The following is a 15708-nucleotide window of genomic DNA, read 5'->3' as shown; positions in this document are numbered from 1 at the left end:
GAGAGAGAGAGAGAGAGAGAGAGAGAGAGAGAGAGAGAGAAAGAGCGTGGAAAAAGAGGAAACGGAGCGCACGTTACCGCGAAGAGAGAAAGAGAAAGAGAGAACGAAAGAGAGTGAGAGTGAGAAAGAAAGAGAGCGCAAAAGGGAGTACGTAAAAGAGTGTAGGTGTTCTTCCTAGGAGAAGTGCGTGCGCTCACGGGAACAACGTGTAAGAGAAGTGGAGGGAATCCTGTCTGTCCGTTTGTCTATCTGTCCGTCTATCCGCCGGGACACGCGAGGCCCGGAATGGCTGCGAGGACAGGGGAGGGCGAGGGTGAGAACCCCGCGACAGTCTTCGACAACAATGCCGGCATCGTGACGACGGCGGGTTCCCTCGCGGAATCATCCACGTCGTCTTCGTCCTCCTCCTCCGCTACCGCAGCCGCATCCGTCGCCGCCGCTACCGCCGTTGCCGCCACGGTGCCAACGGTGATCCTGACAGAGAGTACCGCTACGAGTGCCGGTAGTCTGCCCTTGGGATCTCAACAACAAGGCAACCTGCATCAAGTACATCAACAACAACAACAACAACAACAACAGTCGCGACAAAGAGTCAACCTGATTGCCGATGTACCCGTCAATGATGTCGCAGGTAACCTCAATGACTCTCGCTCTTCAAGTCTTTGTTGTCGCTAATGTGCCGCTTGCCAACCTTCTTCCCCCTTCCGTTCTCCTTTCTCTTTCCGAGCTTTGCTCTCATATCTTCTTTCTCACTCTCATGTTTCTCATTTTTTTTTCTTTCCGCTCGCCTGTCTCTCTTCTTCTCTTTCTTCTCCTTCTCCTCTTCTCCTCCTCGTGTCTCGAATCCTCTGTCGTCTGTTGCATCGCGCGCGCGCGCATTGATGCCGCGTGGATTCTCGAGCTACTTCCGAATTCGCGGGACTCTCTTTGTTTTCATCGATATAGGCTACAGGGAATGAAAGCTGAGAATATTTCCTCGAGAATAATTAAAACTCGAGAGAACTAAAAGCAGAACAAGAAACGAGACTTAATATAATAAAAAAAAATAAATAAATTTTTTAAAATTATATAAAATGACAGGATACTGAAGAGTCAACTACAGAACTTCTTGCGTAAATTAATTTATTATAATTTATTATAATTTATGTATTCTATCAATAATTACATAGAGCATACAGAACTTGTTGCGTAAATTAATTTATATTCTATCAATAATTATATAGAGCTGTTTTATTCAAACCTAATCTCATAAATCCAAACTGTTGACATGTTTCGGCTACTTGTTCGAGCCGTCTGCAGAAGAGGGATAAATTTAATTATAAATAAGATTTCTGAAAGTAAAGCGCTTTTTAGTAAGCTCCCAGAATAATTAGAGCTGTTTACATGATGGTTGAAAGACCATCTGTGGAGAATTTGTTGTGCTGACAAATGGAAATTTAAGAAAAGTAAATTTGTGATACAATTTGCTTAACGTACATTTGCTCGCGTGCGATATGATTCCCATCTAAGTGTGTTTGATCGCAATCATTGTCACGTGGACCAGAGCTCGCGTAGAGACAACGGCTCTGCGTTCCTGATTTAGTGCCGACTTTTGCGTAGCGATGTTGTAGTGGCGCAACAGACGTTTCAGAGCGAAATTCCGAAGTCGAGTCGCGCGTGAAGTCTCTGTCCGTTCGTTCGTCCGTCTGTCTGTCATCGTCTCGAATTTAGAACAGACAGCCTTCAAGTAGCTTCTTTATGAATGCCGCTGGTTGCAGCATATCCCCCCCCCCTCCCCCTTCCCCGTCCGATCCTTTGCGAGCAAAATAGCGGTTCGTCGAAACGAGATTCGGCCGCCTTTATTTACGTCGACCCCCTCCCCCTCTCCGTTCCCTCCCCTACTTCCGTCTTTTTCTCCTTTTTCATCTCTGCTCCCTCACCGTCTCTACTCCTTTTCCGTTTCTTTTCCTTTCCCTTTCTTCCGTCACACAAGAAACTGCAAGATGAATTTTTCTCGAGCGATTACTGTGACTTATAGCGGATTCGGTAACTTGCATTACACCAGGGTTGGTAAAAAGCATGTTTTAAACATGTTTAACAAAATTATTTAAAACAAACTTAATAAACGTTTTTAACATGTTTTAAACATGTTTTTTTGTAATACTTGTTTAAAGCGTGTGTGAAGCATTAAAAGTATGTTTGGAAAAAACATAATGTTTTGTTCTTTAAAAAAATATTATCTTGTTAACCTTGTATTATATTAGATTAGTGGATACTAAAAGCTGCTATTTATGAAATTGATAAAGTTAAACGCAAAAATATATGAATATTTTAAACGATTAAATACTCAAAAATGACTTTGTTATCATTTAATAGAGTACACATATATTATTTCATTGTCAGAGTTAATTATATTGCATTTAGATACTTTATATGAAGCAGCCTTTAATATACCAGTGTAGTGCGAGTGACCGAATTTTTGTAATAAGTTTCCATAAGTGACTGTCCTCTTTCTGTCTTCTTTTCATTCTATTTCTTTTTCTTTCCACTGCTCTCCTCATCTATACATTGCTTTTTTCCTCATTTTCTGCATTTATTCGAGACGAATCGGTGGTGTTACGCGAAGCTCATTTGCAAAAGTGTCCTCACGCTTCTGCCCGGATACGACAACTCCACTAAATCAATTTAAGCGGAGTAGACTGGGGCAAGTGGCAAGCCGGGTTTCGATTAATTTAAAATACAGGTGTGTTAGATAAAGCGACGAGCGTGGAGAGAAATGAAGGTGATTATTGCGATTATCTTCCTACAAATAAATAATTATTAAAAGGACATAATAAACATTCAAAATTTGATGTTTTTGTCGAATCCATAAAAATTATCAATAAATTTATCAAACCAAGTTTTTGTTTTAATATTTGCCCCTCTTCCACTTGTCCCAGTTCATCCGTCCATTCGTCTAGTCACTCCGAACCTCTGCTCTACCTCAGCGAAATCTAATTGATAAGTTGCGTGTTCTTGGCTATTCTTACTTTACTATTGCTCTGTATGCTTTTTAAAAGAGCTTATTACACGTATTTCTAATTTGATTATATGAAAGATGAAAGCAAAATATTTTTTCCGTGTTAATCTCTTCTGTCACTAATACTTTTACGTATGTAATCGTGCAATAAGAAGTACACCTTGTACAAACAACGTAAATGAGAAATTCTGAATTCGTGAGGTAATAGCGACGTACGTACGCTATTGTAACATAAGTACTGCTGCATTTAAAAATGTTTTATCTGTATAACTATTTAAAAGAATTAGCCAAAGAAGTCAATATAAGTCAAAGCAACAAAAAAATTTGATTCAAGTCGTGAAATATATGTCTTGAAACCAATTGCGAAAAAAACAAAATAATTTGGTATATTCAGCGCAATGAGCACATTTTGCTGCAATTTTAGATAAATAACTTTTAAACGAGTAAGTAGATAAAAACTTAGTATGGGATGGTTTATTCTACTGCTTCTCCTCAAAGTTATTAACATACAGCCACAATAATGATATTATTCCAGACATATTTTTGCATTACAAACAGATAAAGAAAATACAAAAAATAAGACAAAAATAGAACTACACTTCTAATCTATTCTAAAGATGGAATCACTCGATTTCTTGAATGATAAGCATGCATGCTACTACACGGAGAGAATTTTTTCTTAGAGTTTATCCTGAAATAACATTGTATATCGAGGAATTTTAATCTCTCTCATTCATTAATAAAACTACAATAAAGTATAAAATAAGTTTGATTAATTTTACTAAAGTGCATGAAAAAAATCTTTAAAATATTTATCACACTACTATATTTTTAAGGTAAATTTTAAAAGATAATTCTCTCCGTGTATGCTTGCTTTGATGCATACAGTTTGACGTGTGACAATAAATATGAAATTAGCAATTGTTTCTTTTGATTGGTGCAAGGAAATAAGCTATGAAGTAAGCTATAAAATAATAAATATAAAAGTCATGTATATACAGCAAGCAACGTTCAATTCATGAATGAATTTTAACATACATCAGAACAAACTTGACTGTATATATAATATGTTATCATTTAAGAAATCAAGCATCATGTGATTCCACCTTTTTAACCTTATCTATGTACACATTGCCGCTTCTATTTATAATAACGCATTTCCTCTTTTATCCTATAGGATAAGATAATAATGCATTTCCTATTCTATTCTAAATAAACTTATTAGTATGGATAAAAAATTTAATTTATAATACTTTCTCTATTATCTAAATGCTTCCTTAAATTTGCAATTAAGTTTTATACAATGTGATTTTAAGATCTTAACTTTATAAGAATTAAGGTAAACAAAAAATTAAAAATTAAATAATTTTTAAACCAAGAAAAAAATTGTGTTTAAATTTTACACAGACACTTAAACGTAGAATAATAGAACAATCTGAAAATGAAATTTTTATATTTTTGGTAATTATTAGAAATATCTAATATATGCATCCTTAAATGCTGAAATCAACTGAGTCCGCGAAGACGTGCCGGACGAGAACTCGTAGTTGAATCTGCTCGCATAAAATTTGCATGTGATTTCGACATACGAATTAAAGTGGATAATTAATGTCACGGAGGCGTCGGACGTGCAGCTTGCTCCACTTTTCACGCAATATGCTTCCGTTTTTTGTGATTACTGCAGAATGGACAAATGCAGATGATTGTTTTCAAATCATGAAAATAATCCAATTTATCAACGATATTTATTACAGTGGATAAATTCGTGTAATATCCATGTAATTTTAATGTTAAAAAAAAATTCAGTCAAAGATTAAACATAAAATTCTCACTTTCAAAATTCATATGTATATTAAACATATTATATGACACTTCTATCATTTTTCTAAAAATTATTTTCTTTGGCGAAAAATAATATAAAATAACGTTCTTTTTATTAGATAATAGACAGTGTTAACAAATATTTCCGAGAATAGCTATTAAGCATGCATGCTACTACACGGAGAGAATTTTTTCTTAGAGTTTACTTTGAAATAACATTATATTTCGAAGATTTAAATTTCTCTCATTTATTAATAAAATTACAATAAAGTATAAAATAAATTTGAATAATTTTACTAAAGTACATGGGAAAAGATCTTTAAAATATTTAAAATATTGTATCACACTAATATATTTTTAGGATATCACGTAATGATCTGAAAAATTATCTCGAAATTAGTAATTTTGAATGTTTCTAATTACTCTGCGTACAATCGGCGCAAAACTTGTCAAAAGTCGAAATGCTTTTATATATTCGTCATAATTCATAAAGCAAACATTTTGGTACTCATGTTACATATTGTTGATCCGCAACGCGAATCATTAACAACAAAGATCATTAACGCTTAATTTTCTGGTAGGCAACTGCGTTGCCTAAATAATTTATAACCGGAGCGCCAATTGTATGTCTCTCACGTGGCTGATAATGACGTGACACCTGCCGCTATGATCGCCGAACCATACCCGGAATTGTTGGCACGCGAGATCGCCGCTCGTTTCCGGTAACGATGATGAACATACGATGGCAAACGACAAATACTGAATTGCGAAGCTTGTTCGTGTCTGCATTTTAAGATAATTTTACAAAAGTCCATAAGTATATCTCTATATGCTTAATCAAAATCTATAGAAGTAGATTACTTATATAAATCACACATATAATCGCATAGATATATACATTTTTCTAATAATATAAATTATATTTATTCTCTATTTTTATGCATTTATCTAAAAAGTCTTGTACTTGCATTCTCACATGCTTAAGTAACTTGTTTAATTGTATTTATACTATATCCGAAATACTACCTTATAATGCTACGCAACTGTGCAAAATAAAAGGCATGGGGAACAAAGAACAGAGAATAAAAATTTCAATCCATCAGAAACTGTATTCCACAATACATAGTTTCTGATAGACTGAATTTATTCTCTGTTGTGCAGCTCCTAAAAATTATCAAAACTTGATAATTGTCTACGCGAAAAGAAAAAACGATCTTATTTTATGAATATCATACCTGAATGTATTCTCGCGATTTTCTTATCAAACTGCATAGCCTTTTTCGAGTGAAGTGTGAAACACAATCGACCGTCACTTGACTAACAGCACGAGTGTCGCGAGACAAATATCGCGATAGATAACGTAGGAAATGACATAAAATTATCAGCAGGAAGTATCGCGCACTGCTTCGCTCCTGCCAATTTGATAATAACACGCGTGAGATTCCACCGTCGGAGATATTCCGGTTGCAATTTTACAATTGCCACGCATATACTAAGGACGGCTTAATTTTGATACCGTCAATTTAACACGAACGTAAATCCGTCATTATTGTTTGCTGAATAAAGATTGTTTTCGAATAGTTTCGTATAACGTTGATAATGATCAAATAGAAAACGATTAGAACTGACATTTAATAAGATATATAGGCTTTAATATGGAACATTTGGTAGCTAATGTACATACCGGTTTATTTATATAGAAATTGATTGTATTCTCATGTATATCTGGACTTATACCTTTGTCTAATTAGTATCTTGTCTATTCATGTATAATTATACATAAATTTAAATATAGCTTGAGAGTGCAAAAATTGAAAATAGTGAATTCTTCAAAGAGTTGGCAGTGAATTTTGAAAGTATAGTCTATTTTTTGTTTGGGAATTCTGGTAAATAAATTTAAATTTCTAAAAAATAAATAAAATACAATCTGATTTCTATAATAGTATAAAACTCAGTGTTAAAACTTTCACAAATATGTAAGAATTTTTATTATGTACTACTGCATTAGTGCTTCCAACCAAATTCGCTGTATAAATTTTATATCGGTAATTATATTTTTCGAAACTACTGGAAAAAGTGCAGGTTATTTTGGACAGATAAAATTGCTTAATATTTGTATATCAATTGAACAAATTATATAATTGAGCAAATTATTAGAGAAAAAGATGGTAATTCTGCTTCTTTTTCTAAACTTAATTTTAAATTATAATAAAATCTATAAGATTACAAACAACGTATTTAATCTTACATTTAATGTAAAACACTTGAAAAAGACTAAAAGACAGTTTAAAAATAAGAAAAGTTATTTAATTGAAAAAAGCCATTATGACTTAAATGCTGAATAATATTAAGTGATAAAATGTAGGATAAAGTGAGATCTCCCATGTGGTTTTACAGAGTCTGATATTTCAGATCTATTTGAACTTCCCATGCTTGAATTCGTAGAAAATTCTGATTGTATTGAGATATCAAGTTTAAAAGTTTTTCCTCGTGAATGTTTTTTGTATCTTTTCAATCCCTTCGCAGATATCTCTATAAAAAATTTAAAAACGAAAAACAATGCAGTCTGCTCTGAGCTTACAATATCCGCTTATTATTATGGAGCTTAATATTAATAAAATTTACAAATTCAATTATATTTTAGTAAAACATAATACATTGCATTTGCCTTCTTTTGACGACACAACACACAAACACAAATTTTTGAAAAATGGAACTGATTCAATAGAAGTGTATGCCAATCGTTCCCTAATAATTTTGCAGAAAACTCATAAATTAATATGATGCCTGTCAGACGAAAGGCGGCTAACTTTCAAGTTTTTGCTCATTCAGTTTCTTTTTTTTTATTTATTTTTTTTTATATTTTGTATGTAACTGCCGCATTTTCGTATCTCAGACCATTCAGTCTCTTTTACTGTCATCATGAGAATTGCTATTTATGCGTTGTATTTCGATGTGATTGTTTACGGTTTTTTCATTCGTGATATATTGGACACATGTCAGTTTCGTATTATGACAAAAAAAGGAAACGAAATCCCGTTGTGCTTTCGTCATGAAATTTGGCGCGTGGCAAGACGAAAATCAATGGAATTTCCGGTACAAAAATATAATGAGAGAGACAGGAACGGATGCGTACAGGTACATTGTAAATAAGGGTACATCAACGTCTACCTGCTGCGTCAAAGGTACACTTGTTGCGCATTTTCCTCGAATGACACACGCTTCGCGTACGATAAATCACGATTATGTGTGCTCGGTCAGGGACAGAAAAACCATCCCCTACCTTTGACACGCATGGAGAATGGAGGAGGGAAAGGAATAAGGAAAACTTTACGTCTCTTTCCGATGAGGGTAAATTGAAACTGCTGGAAATCGGATGTTGTGCACACGCAAAGTGACGATGGTCGCACTTTCACTTTGTTATTATGTAACAGAGCAGGGATGAAGTTTGGTTACGGTCGTGTAACAACATGAGATTACCCAATTGTCTCTCAAACATTTTACACTCTCAAACGGCGTTTATACGATGAGATTTTTATGATGTAAAACTTAAGCTTAAGCTCTAAGTCGTTACGGAGGAGATGAATAGTCGATTATTCTTCTCACATTCGGCTGTAATTGATTAATTTCTTATGACTTTAAAGCTTAAGTTTCACACCTTAAAATCTCATTGTAGATGTGACGCTTTGCGATAACAATTATGTTGTCTTTACATTTATGTTATCTTTACATTTATGTTATCTCGTACAGCGAATCGCTAGACAAATGCAATTTTATCACTTAAAATTATAAAATTTGTAGAACTGGGAAGAGATGAAATTTAGCTTTTCACATTGCACGTTTTCCTTGCAATTTCACGTGTATTTTTCGATTTTTATCAGATTCTGTATCTGATTCGAATGAATTTGCTTTTAATACGAAGATTCAAAGAACACATATCACGAACACGTGGCGAGAGTCGTAATTCGTTGGTGTGAAAGTTTTGTTGTAACAATGTAAGATTTAAAATTTCATTCGAACATCCGCGCGAGAAAATACTCATTGTTAGTTTTGTCTTCAGCATTTTGTGGCAGCATATGGAAATAGGGGTCACACGTGTCTGACATGTGTCGGTTTTTGAAGGTTAGCTGCTCGCTTCTTGAGTTCTGTAGAAGACGTCCATGTTTAGAATTCTCGCGGATGTTTCTCGCCGTCGCGTGTTAGAACGTATGGAAAGAAACACTGATGCGCGTTCGATGCAACAATATTGGAAGGACACGATGTGGAAGATGTCTTCGATGAGCGTTCTGATAAGGCAGACGTTGATAAGGCATCACTCACAGATGGGATGATAATTCATAGAACACATGAACAAAACGCTTTCCCTTTTTTTTGCGCGATGTGTTTTCGGAAGTAATTAACATAACAATAGGCACGCGTCTCTCTTTATCTTTCTATTTTTTTTTGTCCCGTTAATCCTTTGCTTCTTTGTCATTTCTCTATATTAGTTCCGGTTAACTTTTCATCAATGACCTGACTGCTCGTCTTTAATATAATGCTATTGTCAAATGACACTATAAATATAGATTGTTTTACAGTCTTCTCACAGTTTGTCACAGATATAATGAGGAAAAAGATATCTGTACTATCTCGTTTGTTGGCTATTGTTATTACTTTTACTGTTGTCCCAATTCTCTCAACAGGAAACGACCAAAGGGACTCGACCGAATTTCAATTGAACTTTGGTTCTTATATATTTTTTGCAGGTATTGCTGAGTTTTGCAGTATTGCTGAGAGATGAGGGACAGATTAAGTATGAATCTCTTAGTCATAGAATGTTTCGTACTGCGGAATCTTCAGGTTACTTTTCAAGCATTTCAATTTCTTGATACAAAAGTTTTGTTACAAGTTATCTCTTGCAAAGATTCCTACCTAGATTTTTGGCAAATTGCAGATTTATGGAATAAATTGTAATAAAGCGAATCAACGAATGAAATGAAATTGAGAAAATGGAAAAAAAAGGAAATAAAGCCGTCGATAGTTGACGGTTCTATTTTAGGCAATCATGATGTAGCGATTGTGAGTTAGCTGCAACGTAATTGACGAAAATAGAATCGACAACCGACAATCGTAATCGGTGTGATAATTTCAATAAAAGTGAATTTAAAATCGATAAAATAGAAAACACAAATTTCAAGACTTATATCGGATTTCACGTATTTATTTCACTTAATGTTTCAATTATCTCTAAGAACGGAGATTTGCTTACTCAACGCTAAAGTACTAGAAAACGCCTCGTATTCAATCAAGTCATAAAAAAAAAAAGAAGAAAGAACAGAATGGTTAGGTCAGCTATATTCCGCCTTCTTTCTGTTTGGCGTAGGTAATAATTAGGGAGGTAAAACAACCCGTCTCTTAATCCGCACGTATGATTAAAAGAAATGAGTCGTCCGTGCGTCTCTCGTCATTTCCGCCAATTTTAATGCGCGAAAGGATCGATCCTCCCTTTCTGTCTTCTTCTCTCTTCCACGGTTTCTTTTTCCGTAAGCGTACGTACCTCTAGATCGGTGTGTAGCCGGCGCGTAAACGACTCTCCTACATGCTCGGTTTTTATGGCACCGCGCACACACGTTTACCACCCACGCCGTTAAAGACGATGGGGCCGTTTCTCCTCCGTCGCGGCCGCTATTGAATCGCTTGACCCACTTTGATAAACTCGCATCGGAATAACTCAATAGTACCGTGTCGTGAGTCGGCAACAGTAATTATTATTCAACGTTCCCCGGACCGCACGCCGTTCCGCGGTACACAAGTGCTTATCTACGCGCATCAATTTATCTATCATAGATAGATAAATAGATACTCGCGTGCTCGGGGTGCACTTGACATGGCTCATTGTTGAACCTCGTAATTAAACGCGACACGGTCGTGCAGTCGTCGCGATTATTTTTCGCAACGATACGAAGCGCGATGCATGACCAGCGTAAATGGCACAATCTTCGGATGAAAGAGAAGATTCTTGGAAAATATATTTTAAATATCGTCCTCTTGTTTCGGATTGATTTCTTCGTTCTTTCACAAATCTTGATATTTCGATTCGCATTGTCTTAAAGATAATATATGATGTCTTTCTCAACTGGTAATAGATATGCTTTCCAGCATTGAAAAGAGAAGTGTTTAATAATTTTAAGATGTTAAAATGTTTTATTTTTGTATCCATTTTTTAAACCCTTCAAGATGTTTTGTTTTAAACTTTTTCAATAAACAAAACACTACGTGTTCGGATTGAAAACACTATGTATTTTAAGTTCAAACACATAATGTTTTATTTATGGAAAAAGTTTAAAACTAAAATATCTTTAAGTGTTTAAAAAGATAAGAACAAAATATTTTGATATCTTAAAATTAAACACTTCTTTTTTTTAGTTTAGAGGAAATGCGTTTTCACGTTTTTAATATTATGTGCGAATTTATAACAGATAATTCCATATTATTTTTTGAGAAAACATAGATGGATTAATTTAAAAAGTAATACTTAACTCTTTTAAGAAAGAGAGAGTTTAGTGATACATACATATTTTTAAAACATCATATTTTTGATAAATATTAAGTTATATTCAGTTTAATTAAGACTTGTTCTAAAAGAAATTATTTAAACTTTAACTGGAAAATATTGTGATAAATATAACAAAACATAAAAAATTATTTACGTAGCAAGATCGGAAAGTTCTCGGCTAACCATGGAAAGTTCGATACGATGTGTAGTATTTTACTTTCGCATGAATTATTAAAATATAACTGATAAATTTCTGATGATGTTTAAACTGTACACAATATAAACGTGCGTAATTTTCAAACCTTTCATATTTCAATATGAAAAATGACTATTTATGGAGAAACGCTATTGATATTTACAGATGCAAAAAAAACTTTAATCCTTCTACATAGCTTTCACCAATATATGTCTTCTTATCAAATGTGAATACCTAATTTTGAGTTTTAAAACGTTATAATATTATTTAGCAATATGTTAATGTAATTAAACTAATTGTCACAATTTTTTTATTTTTATAAAATGTTTAATGTCTTGTATTTGTCTTTGAATAGGTTTTTTTTTTTGGAAAATCTCCAAAAATTTTGCGTTATAATTTAATAATATTTTATTTCTTGAATCTATTTTAGGATCTGTTATTTTGAATTTTTATGTTTTGATATTTTTTCATGTTTAGTAATCCAAAAAACCCCATAGACAATTTTATATTACATTTTAATAATATTTTATTTCTTTCCATCATATTAGATACATTATTTTGAATTTTTATGTTTCGATCTCATCTTTTTTGTATTCAATAATCCCTCTAATTTTTAAAAATAACTAAACAATATATATCCCATTTGTAAAACAATCAGAAAGGATTGAAAAGGTTATCAGATAAAATAGAATAATTACAATGCATTTTTTCTTTGAAGACATATTTTATGAATGCATCTGAAGTAAATTTTTTACATCAACTTCTTTTTATTTTGCAGAACTTTTAATTGTATTCTTCACGTTTCGTAGCAAAATTTGCCGTCGGTTATGCTGACAAAATTCCATCTGCCGTCGTGTGGCGCCCTCGCGTTGTTATCAATAACTAACATCTCTCTGATATATCTGATACGAGACCGATATTTATGCAGCATATATGCACGTATTGCGATAGACTTAAACGCGTGTCACATTCGGCCAACTATGTGCATGTGTAATTTCCTTTATTTTCTAAAAAAATCTACTAAATCTTGTGCGTGCTTTTGATATCGATTTTTCTCTGCGTTTTAAATCGCACGCTGAATTATATACGCGCATACTTAACAAATAGAAGAAGACAATGAATGTTAAAGTTTTTTCTTTAACATAGCCTATACTAAGTGTTGAAAGGTTTAGCACAGAGGAAATGTTCGATTTGCTTAATCATGCGTATTTATGGAACGATCGGTGACAGAACGGAATAAGAGTGAGAAATGCAATCACTGATTGGCGATACAATAAAATAAATATCAAAGGAATACAGAGGAACATAAAATACCTTATGTATATAAATTTACAAATTGGTTAATATAGTTTAAAATTATTGAAATTTTATATATATATATATATATATTTTATATAATATACACTATCATCAGACAGTTTAGAATTAATGTGATATAATCTTAAAACACATAATTTATAGTAAAGTTATAAAACAAATAGTGCAATTCTGGTAATTGTTTTTTTACTTAATTATATCTTGAGGATCATATTATAATGCTGTGAAAAATAAAATGCTTGCATATTAAATAAAAAAGAATACAAAATTAAATCTTTTAAACGTTTGGTCTTAAACTTTCTGACGGTACTGTATATGTATATTTATAAGATTTAATCAAACATTTTATATTTTACATATTAAAATATAACGTGTATAACGTAATGAATATCACAAATGTAGGCAGCTTGGGACAGCATATATTGGATTGTCCGGAAAGTTCGCCGACTAATACAATTTAATAAATGTATACTAAAATTTAAATCTTCTGCGTTTTAATTTTCCTTCAAAATCGGCACGAACTTTCCGGACAACTCAATATTTTTCCATCTCTAAAGGCAATTTAAACACTTTTTAGAGACTCATGGATAGATTCTATGATTGAATTTAATAAAAATACATGTCATTCCAAGTTACTTGTACTGTCCCAAGTCACCTATATTTATAGTACATATAGTTATATTTTAATATGTTATCAATAACTAACATCTCTCTGATATATCTGATATGAGACCGATATTTATGCAGCATATATGCATGTATTACGATAGACGCGTGTCACATTCGGCCAACTATGTGCATGTGAAATTTCCTTTATTTTCTAAAAAAATCTACTAAATCTTGTGCGTGCTTTTGATATCGATGTAACGGGTACATATTAAATATATATATAATTCTGCGTTATAAAATATAACGCAGAATTTACTCTATACGTCGTTGCTAAAATTTTAAATACTATATATAAAATTTTAAATACTATCAAAATTATGATTCATATAATTCAGCGAAGCGATGAAAGACTATCGAGCCAACAAAATTGATAACTTACGAAATTGATAACTGCGCATTTTCAGGAATTATTCCGCTAAAATTTTTCGGATATCACTTGATATACTATAGGTATGTCGCATTTGCGAGCGATTCTAAATACAATGTTCGATCGGCCTTGCTGCACGAGAAGCCAAGGTCGCGTCCCACATTTTTGCGAAAATTAATCACGAACTCCTGTCAATGTTGCAAACATTTGGAAAAACAAGCGATTGCGTGATTGACTCACGCTCTTCTCTTTGATCACTCGATAGTGTTGCTCATCTTTACATCGTCAGAATCAAAATTGTATAGAATGCTAATAATAAGGTCATCCATTACAAGCGAAACAATATCCACTTTGTCGATCGAGAAATGAAGATTTTTTTAAATGAAATTTAATTAGACATAATGTTTTTTTATCATGCAATTCAAATAATTAAATCAATATTTATTTTAATGCTTGATATTTGCTATCTTAATAATTGCTGCTTGAAATACCATGGAAATTTACACAAGGCGGAGCACACATCTAGGAAATGGAAATATTTGTTTCTCTCGTTCGAGAGAAATGAAAGACTGAAGTAACATTAATCAGACATAATTATATTAGTGATCTTAATTATTTCTTGGTAGAACCAATTTTCATTATTTTCACAAGCTCGCACATCGCCAGTGCGCACATAATAATTTTCATGTAGCGTATTTAATTTTGAAGTCATTCGGCCGAGTTCCGCGCCAAGGCGCTGATCTCGCTTCGCCTCGGACGCGGGACGCCTCGTTTCGCCGCGCGTTGAAACGCTCCATCTGATTCCGAGCTGCTCCGAGCAACGCCGAGTCTCGCCATCGCGTCCCATCCATTCGATCCATCCGCGCTGATCTGCGCTCATAGGGTACGTTTTCTCGTGCCAGTTATGATGAATTCGATTGGGTAATACCAGCGCGGCGCACCGCACCGCACCGCACCGCACCGCACCGCACCGCACCGCACCGCACCGCGCCGAGGCACAAGAAATGACGCCATGGGATACGGTCTGTGGTTTTTAATACGCGTCCTACTTTCCGCTATCTCTTCACGGGCATGGTGCGGCGCGGGCGGGGCGAGGCGGGGCGGGGCGGAGACGAAAGAAGCGAGAGAGAGAGAGAGAGAAAGCGAACTATCGGCTTCTCTGTTCGGCAGAGTCAGTCTCCTCCTCCCCTGCGTCGCAACTCACCGGGCTTCTCTCGTTACGCTCGCGCGTGAAGAAGCGTGACGCGATTGGCGCGTGTCGGTAGCTCAGCCTCTATGCTTCTACCATTCCGGTATGACTCTGCATTACTATCTTTTTCCCTTTCACCGTTGCTATTTCCCTCTCTTTGTTGTACGCGCGTCACCAAGTCTTCGCCAGTAGCTATCGAGATAGATTGGACGGAGAAGGAGAAGAAGAAGGAGAAGGAGAGATTTGCCAGGTAAATGGCAAGAAGGAGAGAATGCGTGAGTTGTAGCAGGAGGGAAGGGATAGACGAGAGGAGGCGGATAGAGAGAAAAGAGGCGAGGAGGGCGAGAGCGCGAGATAACAAGGCGCGCGCGGCGCGTGTTATATATGGCTAGAAGGACTGAAATTGAAAGTGGTCGTCCCACTGGCCCACTGACCTGATTACCCACTGACAATGACACGAATCCTTGCCTCCCACTGCACTCTCTCGCCTGCACCGTCTCTCTCCTCTCTCTCTCTCTNCTATCTCGTCNCTTCTACGTCTATACTTCTCTCTACGTCTACTACTACGTTACTCTCTAACGTCGTATACTACGTACGTACGTACGTTACTACGTTA

General features: G+C 34.7%; 2 protein-coding genes across 2 annotated transcripts in view; both read left to right on the top strand.

Annotated features, from left to right (window-relative positions):
• The first annotated feature begins 285 nt into the window (after positions 1–285).
• LOC105624219 (regulatory protein zeste-like) lies at positions 286–675 on the top strand. The gene has a single exon (XM_012205579.1). The coding sequence runs from the start codon at positions 286–288 to the stop codon at positions 673–675; it is 390 nt and encodes a 129-aa protein (XP_012060969.1).
• Positions 676–1982: 1307 nt separating this feature from the next.
• LOC105624218 (nuclear hormone receptor FTZ-F1) overlaps positions 1983–15708 on the top strand; it is a 109172-nt gene continuing 95446 nt past the window's right edge. The window contains exon 1 of the mRNA XM_012205578.1: positions 1983–2049. Coding sequence (XP_012060968.1) covers positions 1983–2049 — 67 coding nt within the window. The remainder of the gene's footprint in view (positions 2050–15708) is intronic.

The sequence above is a fragment of the Atta cephalotes genome, assembly GCF_000143395.1.
Source record: "Atta cephalotes unplaced genomic scaffold scaffold00074, whole genome shotgun sequence".
Taxonomy (NCBI): domain Eukaryota; kingdom Metazoa; phylum Arthropoda; class Insecta; order Hymenoptera; family Formicidae; genus Atta; species Atta cephalotes.
This window is presented reverse-complemented; position numbering and strand designations above follow the sequence as displayed.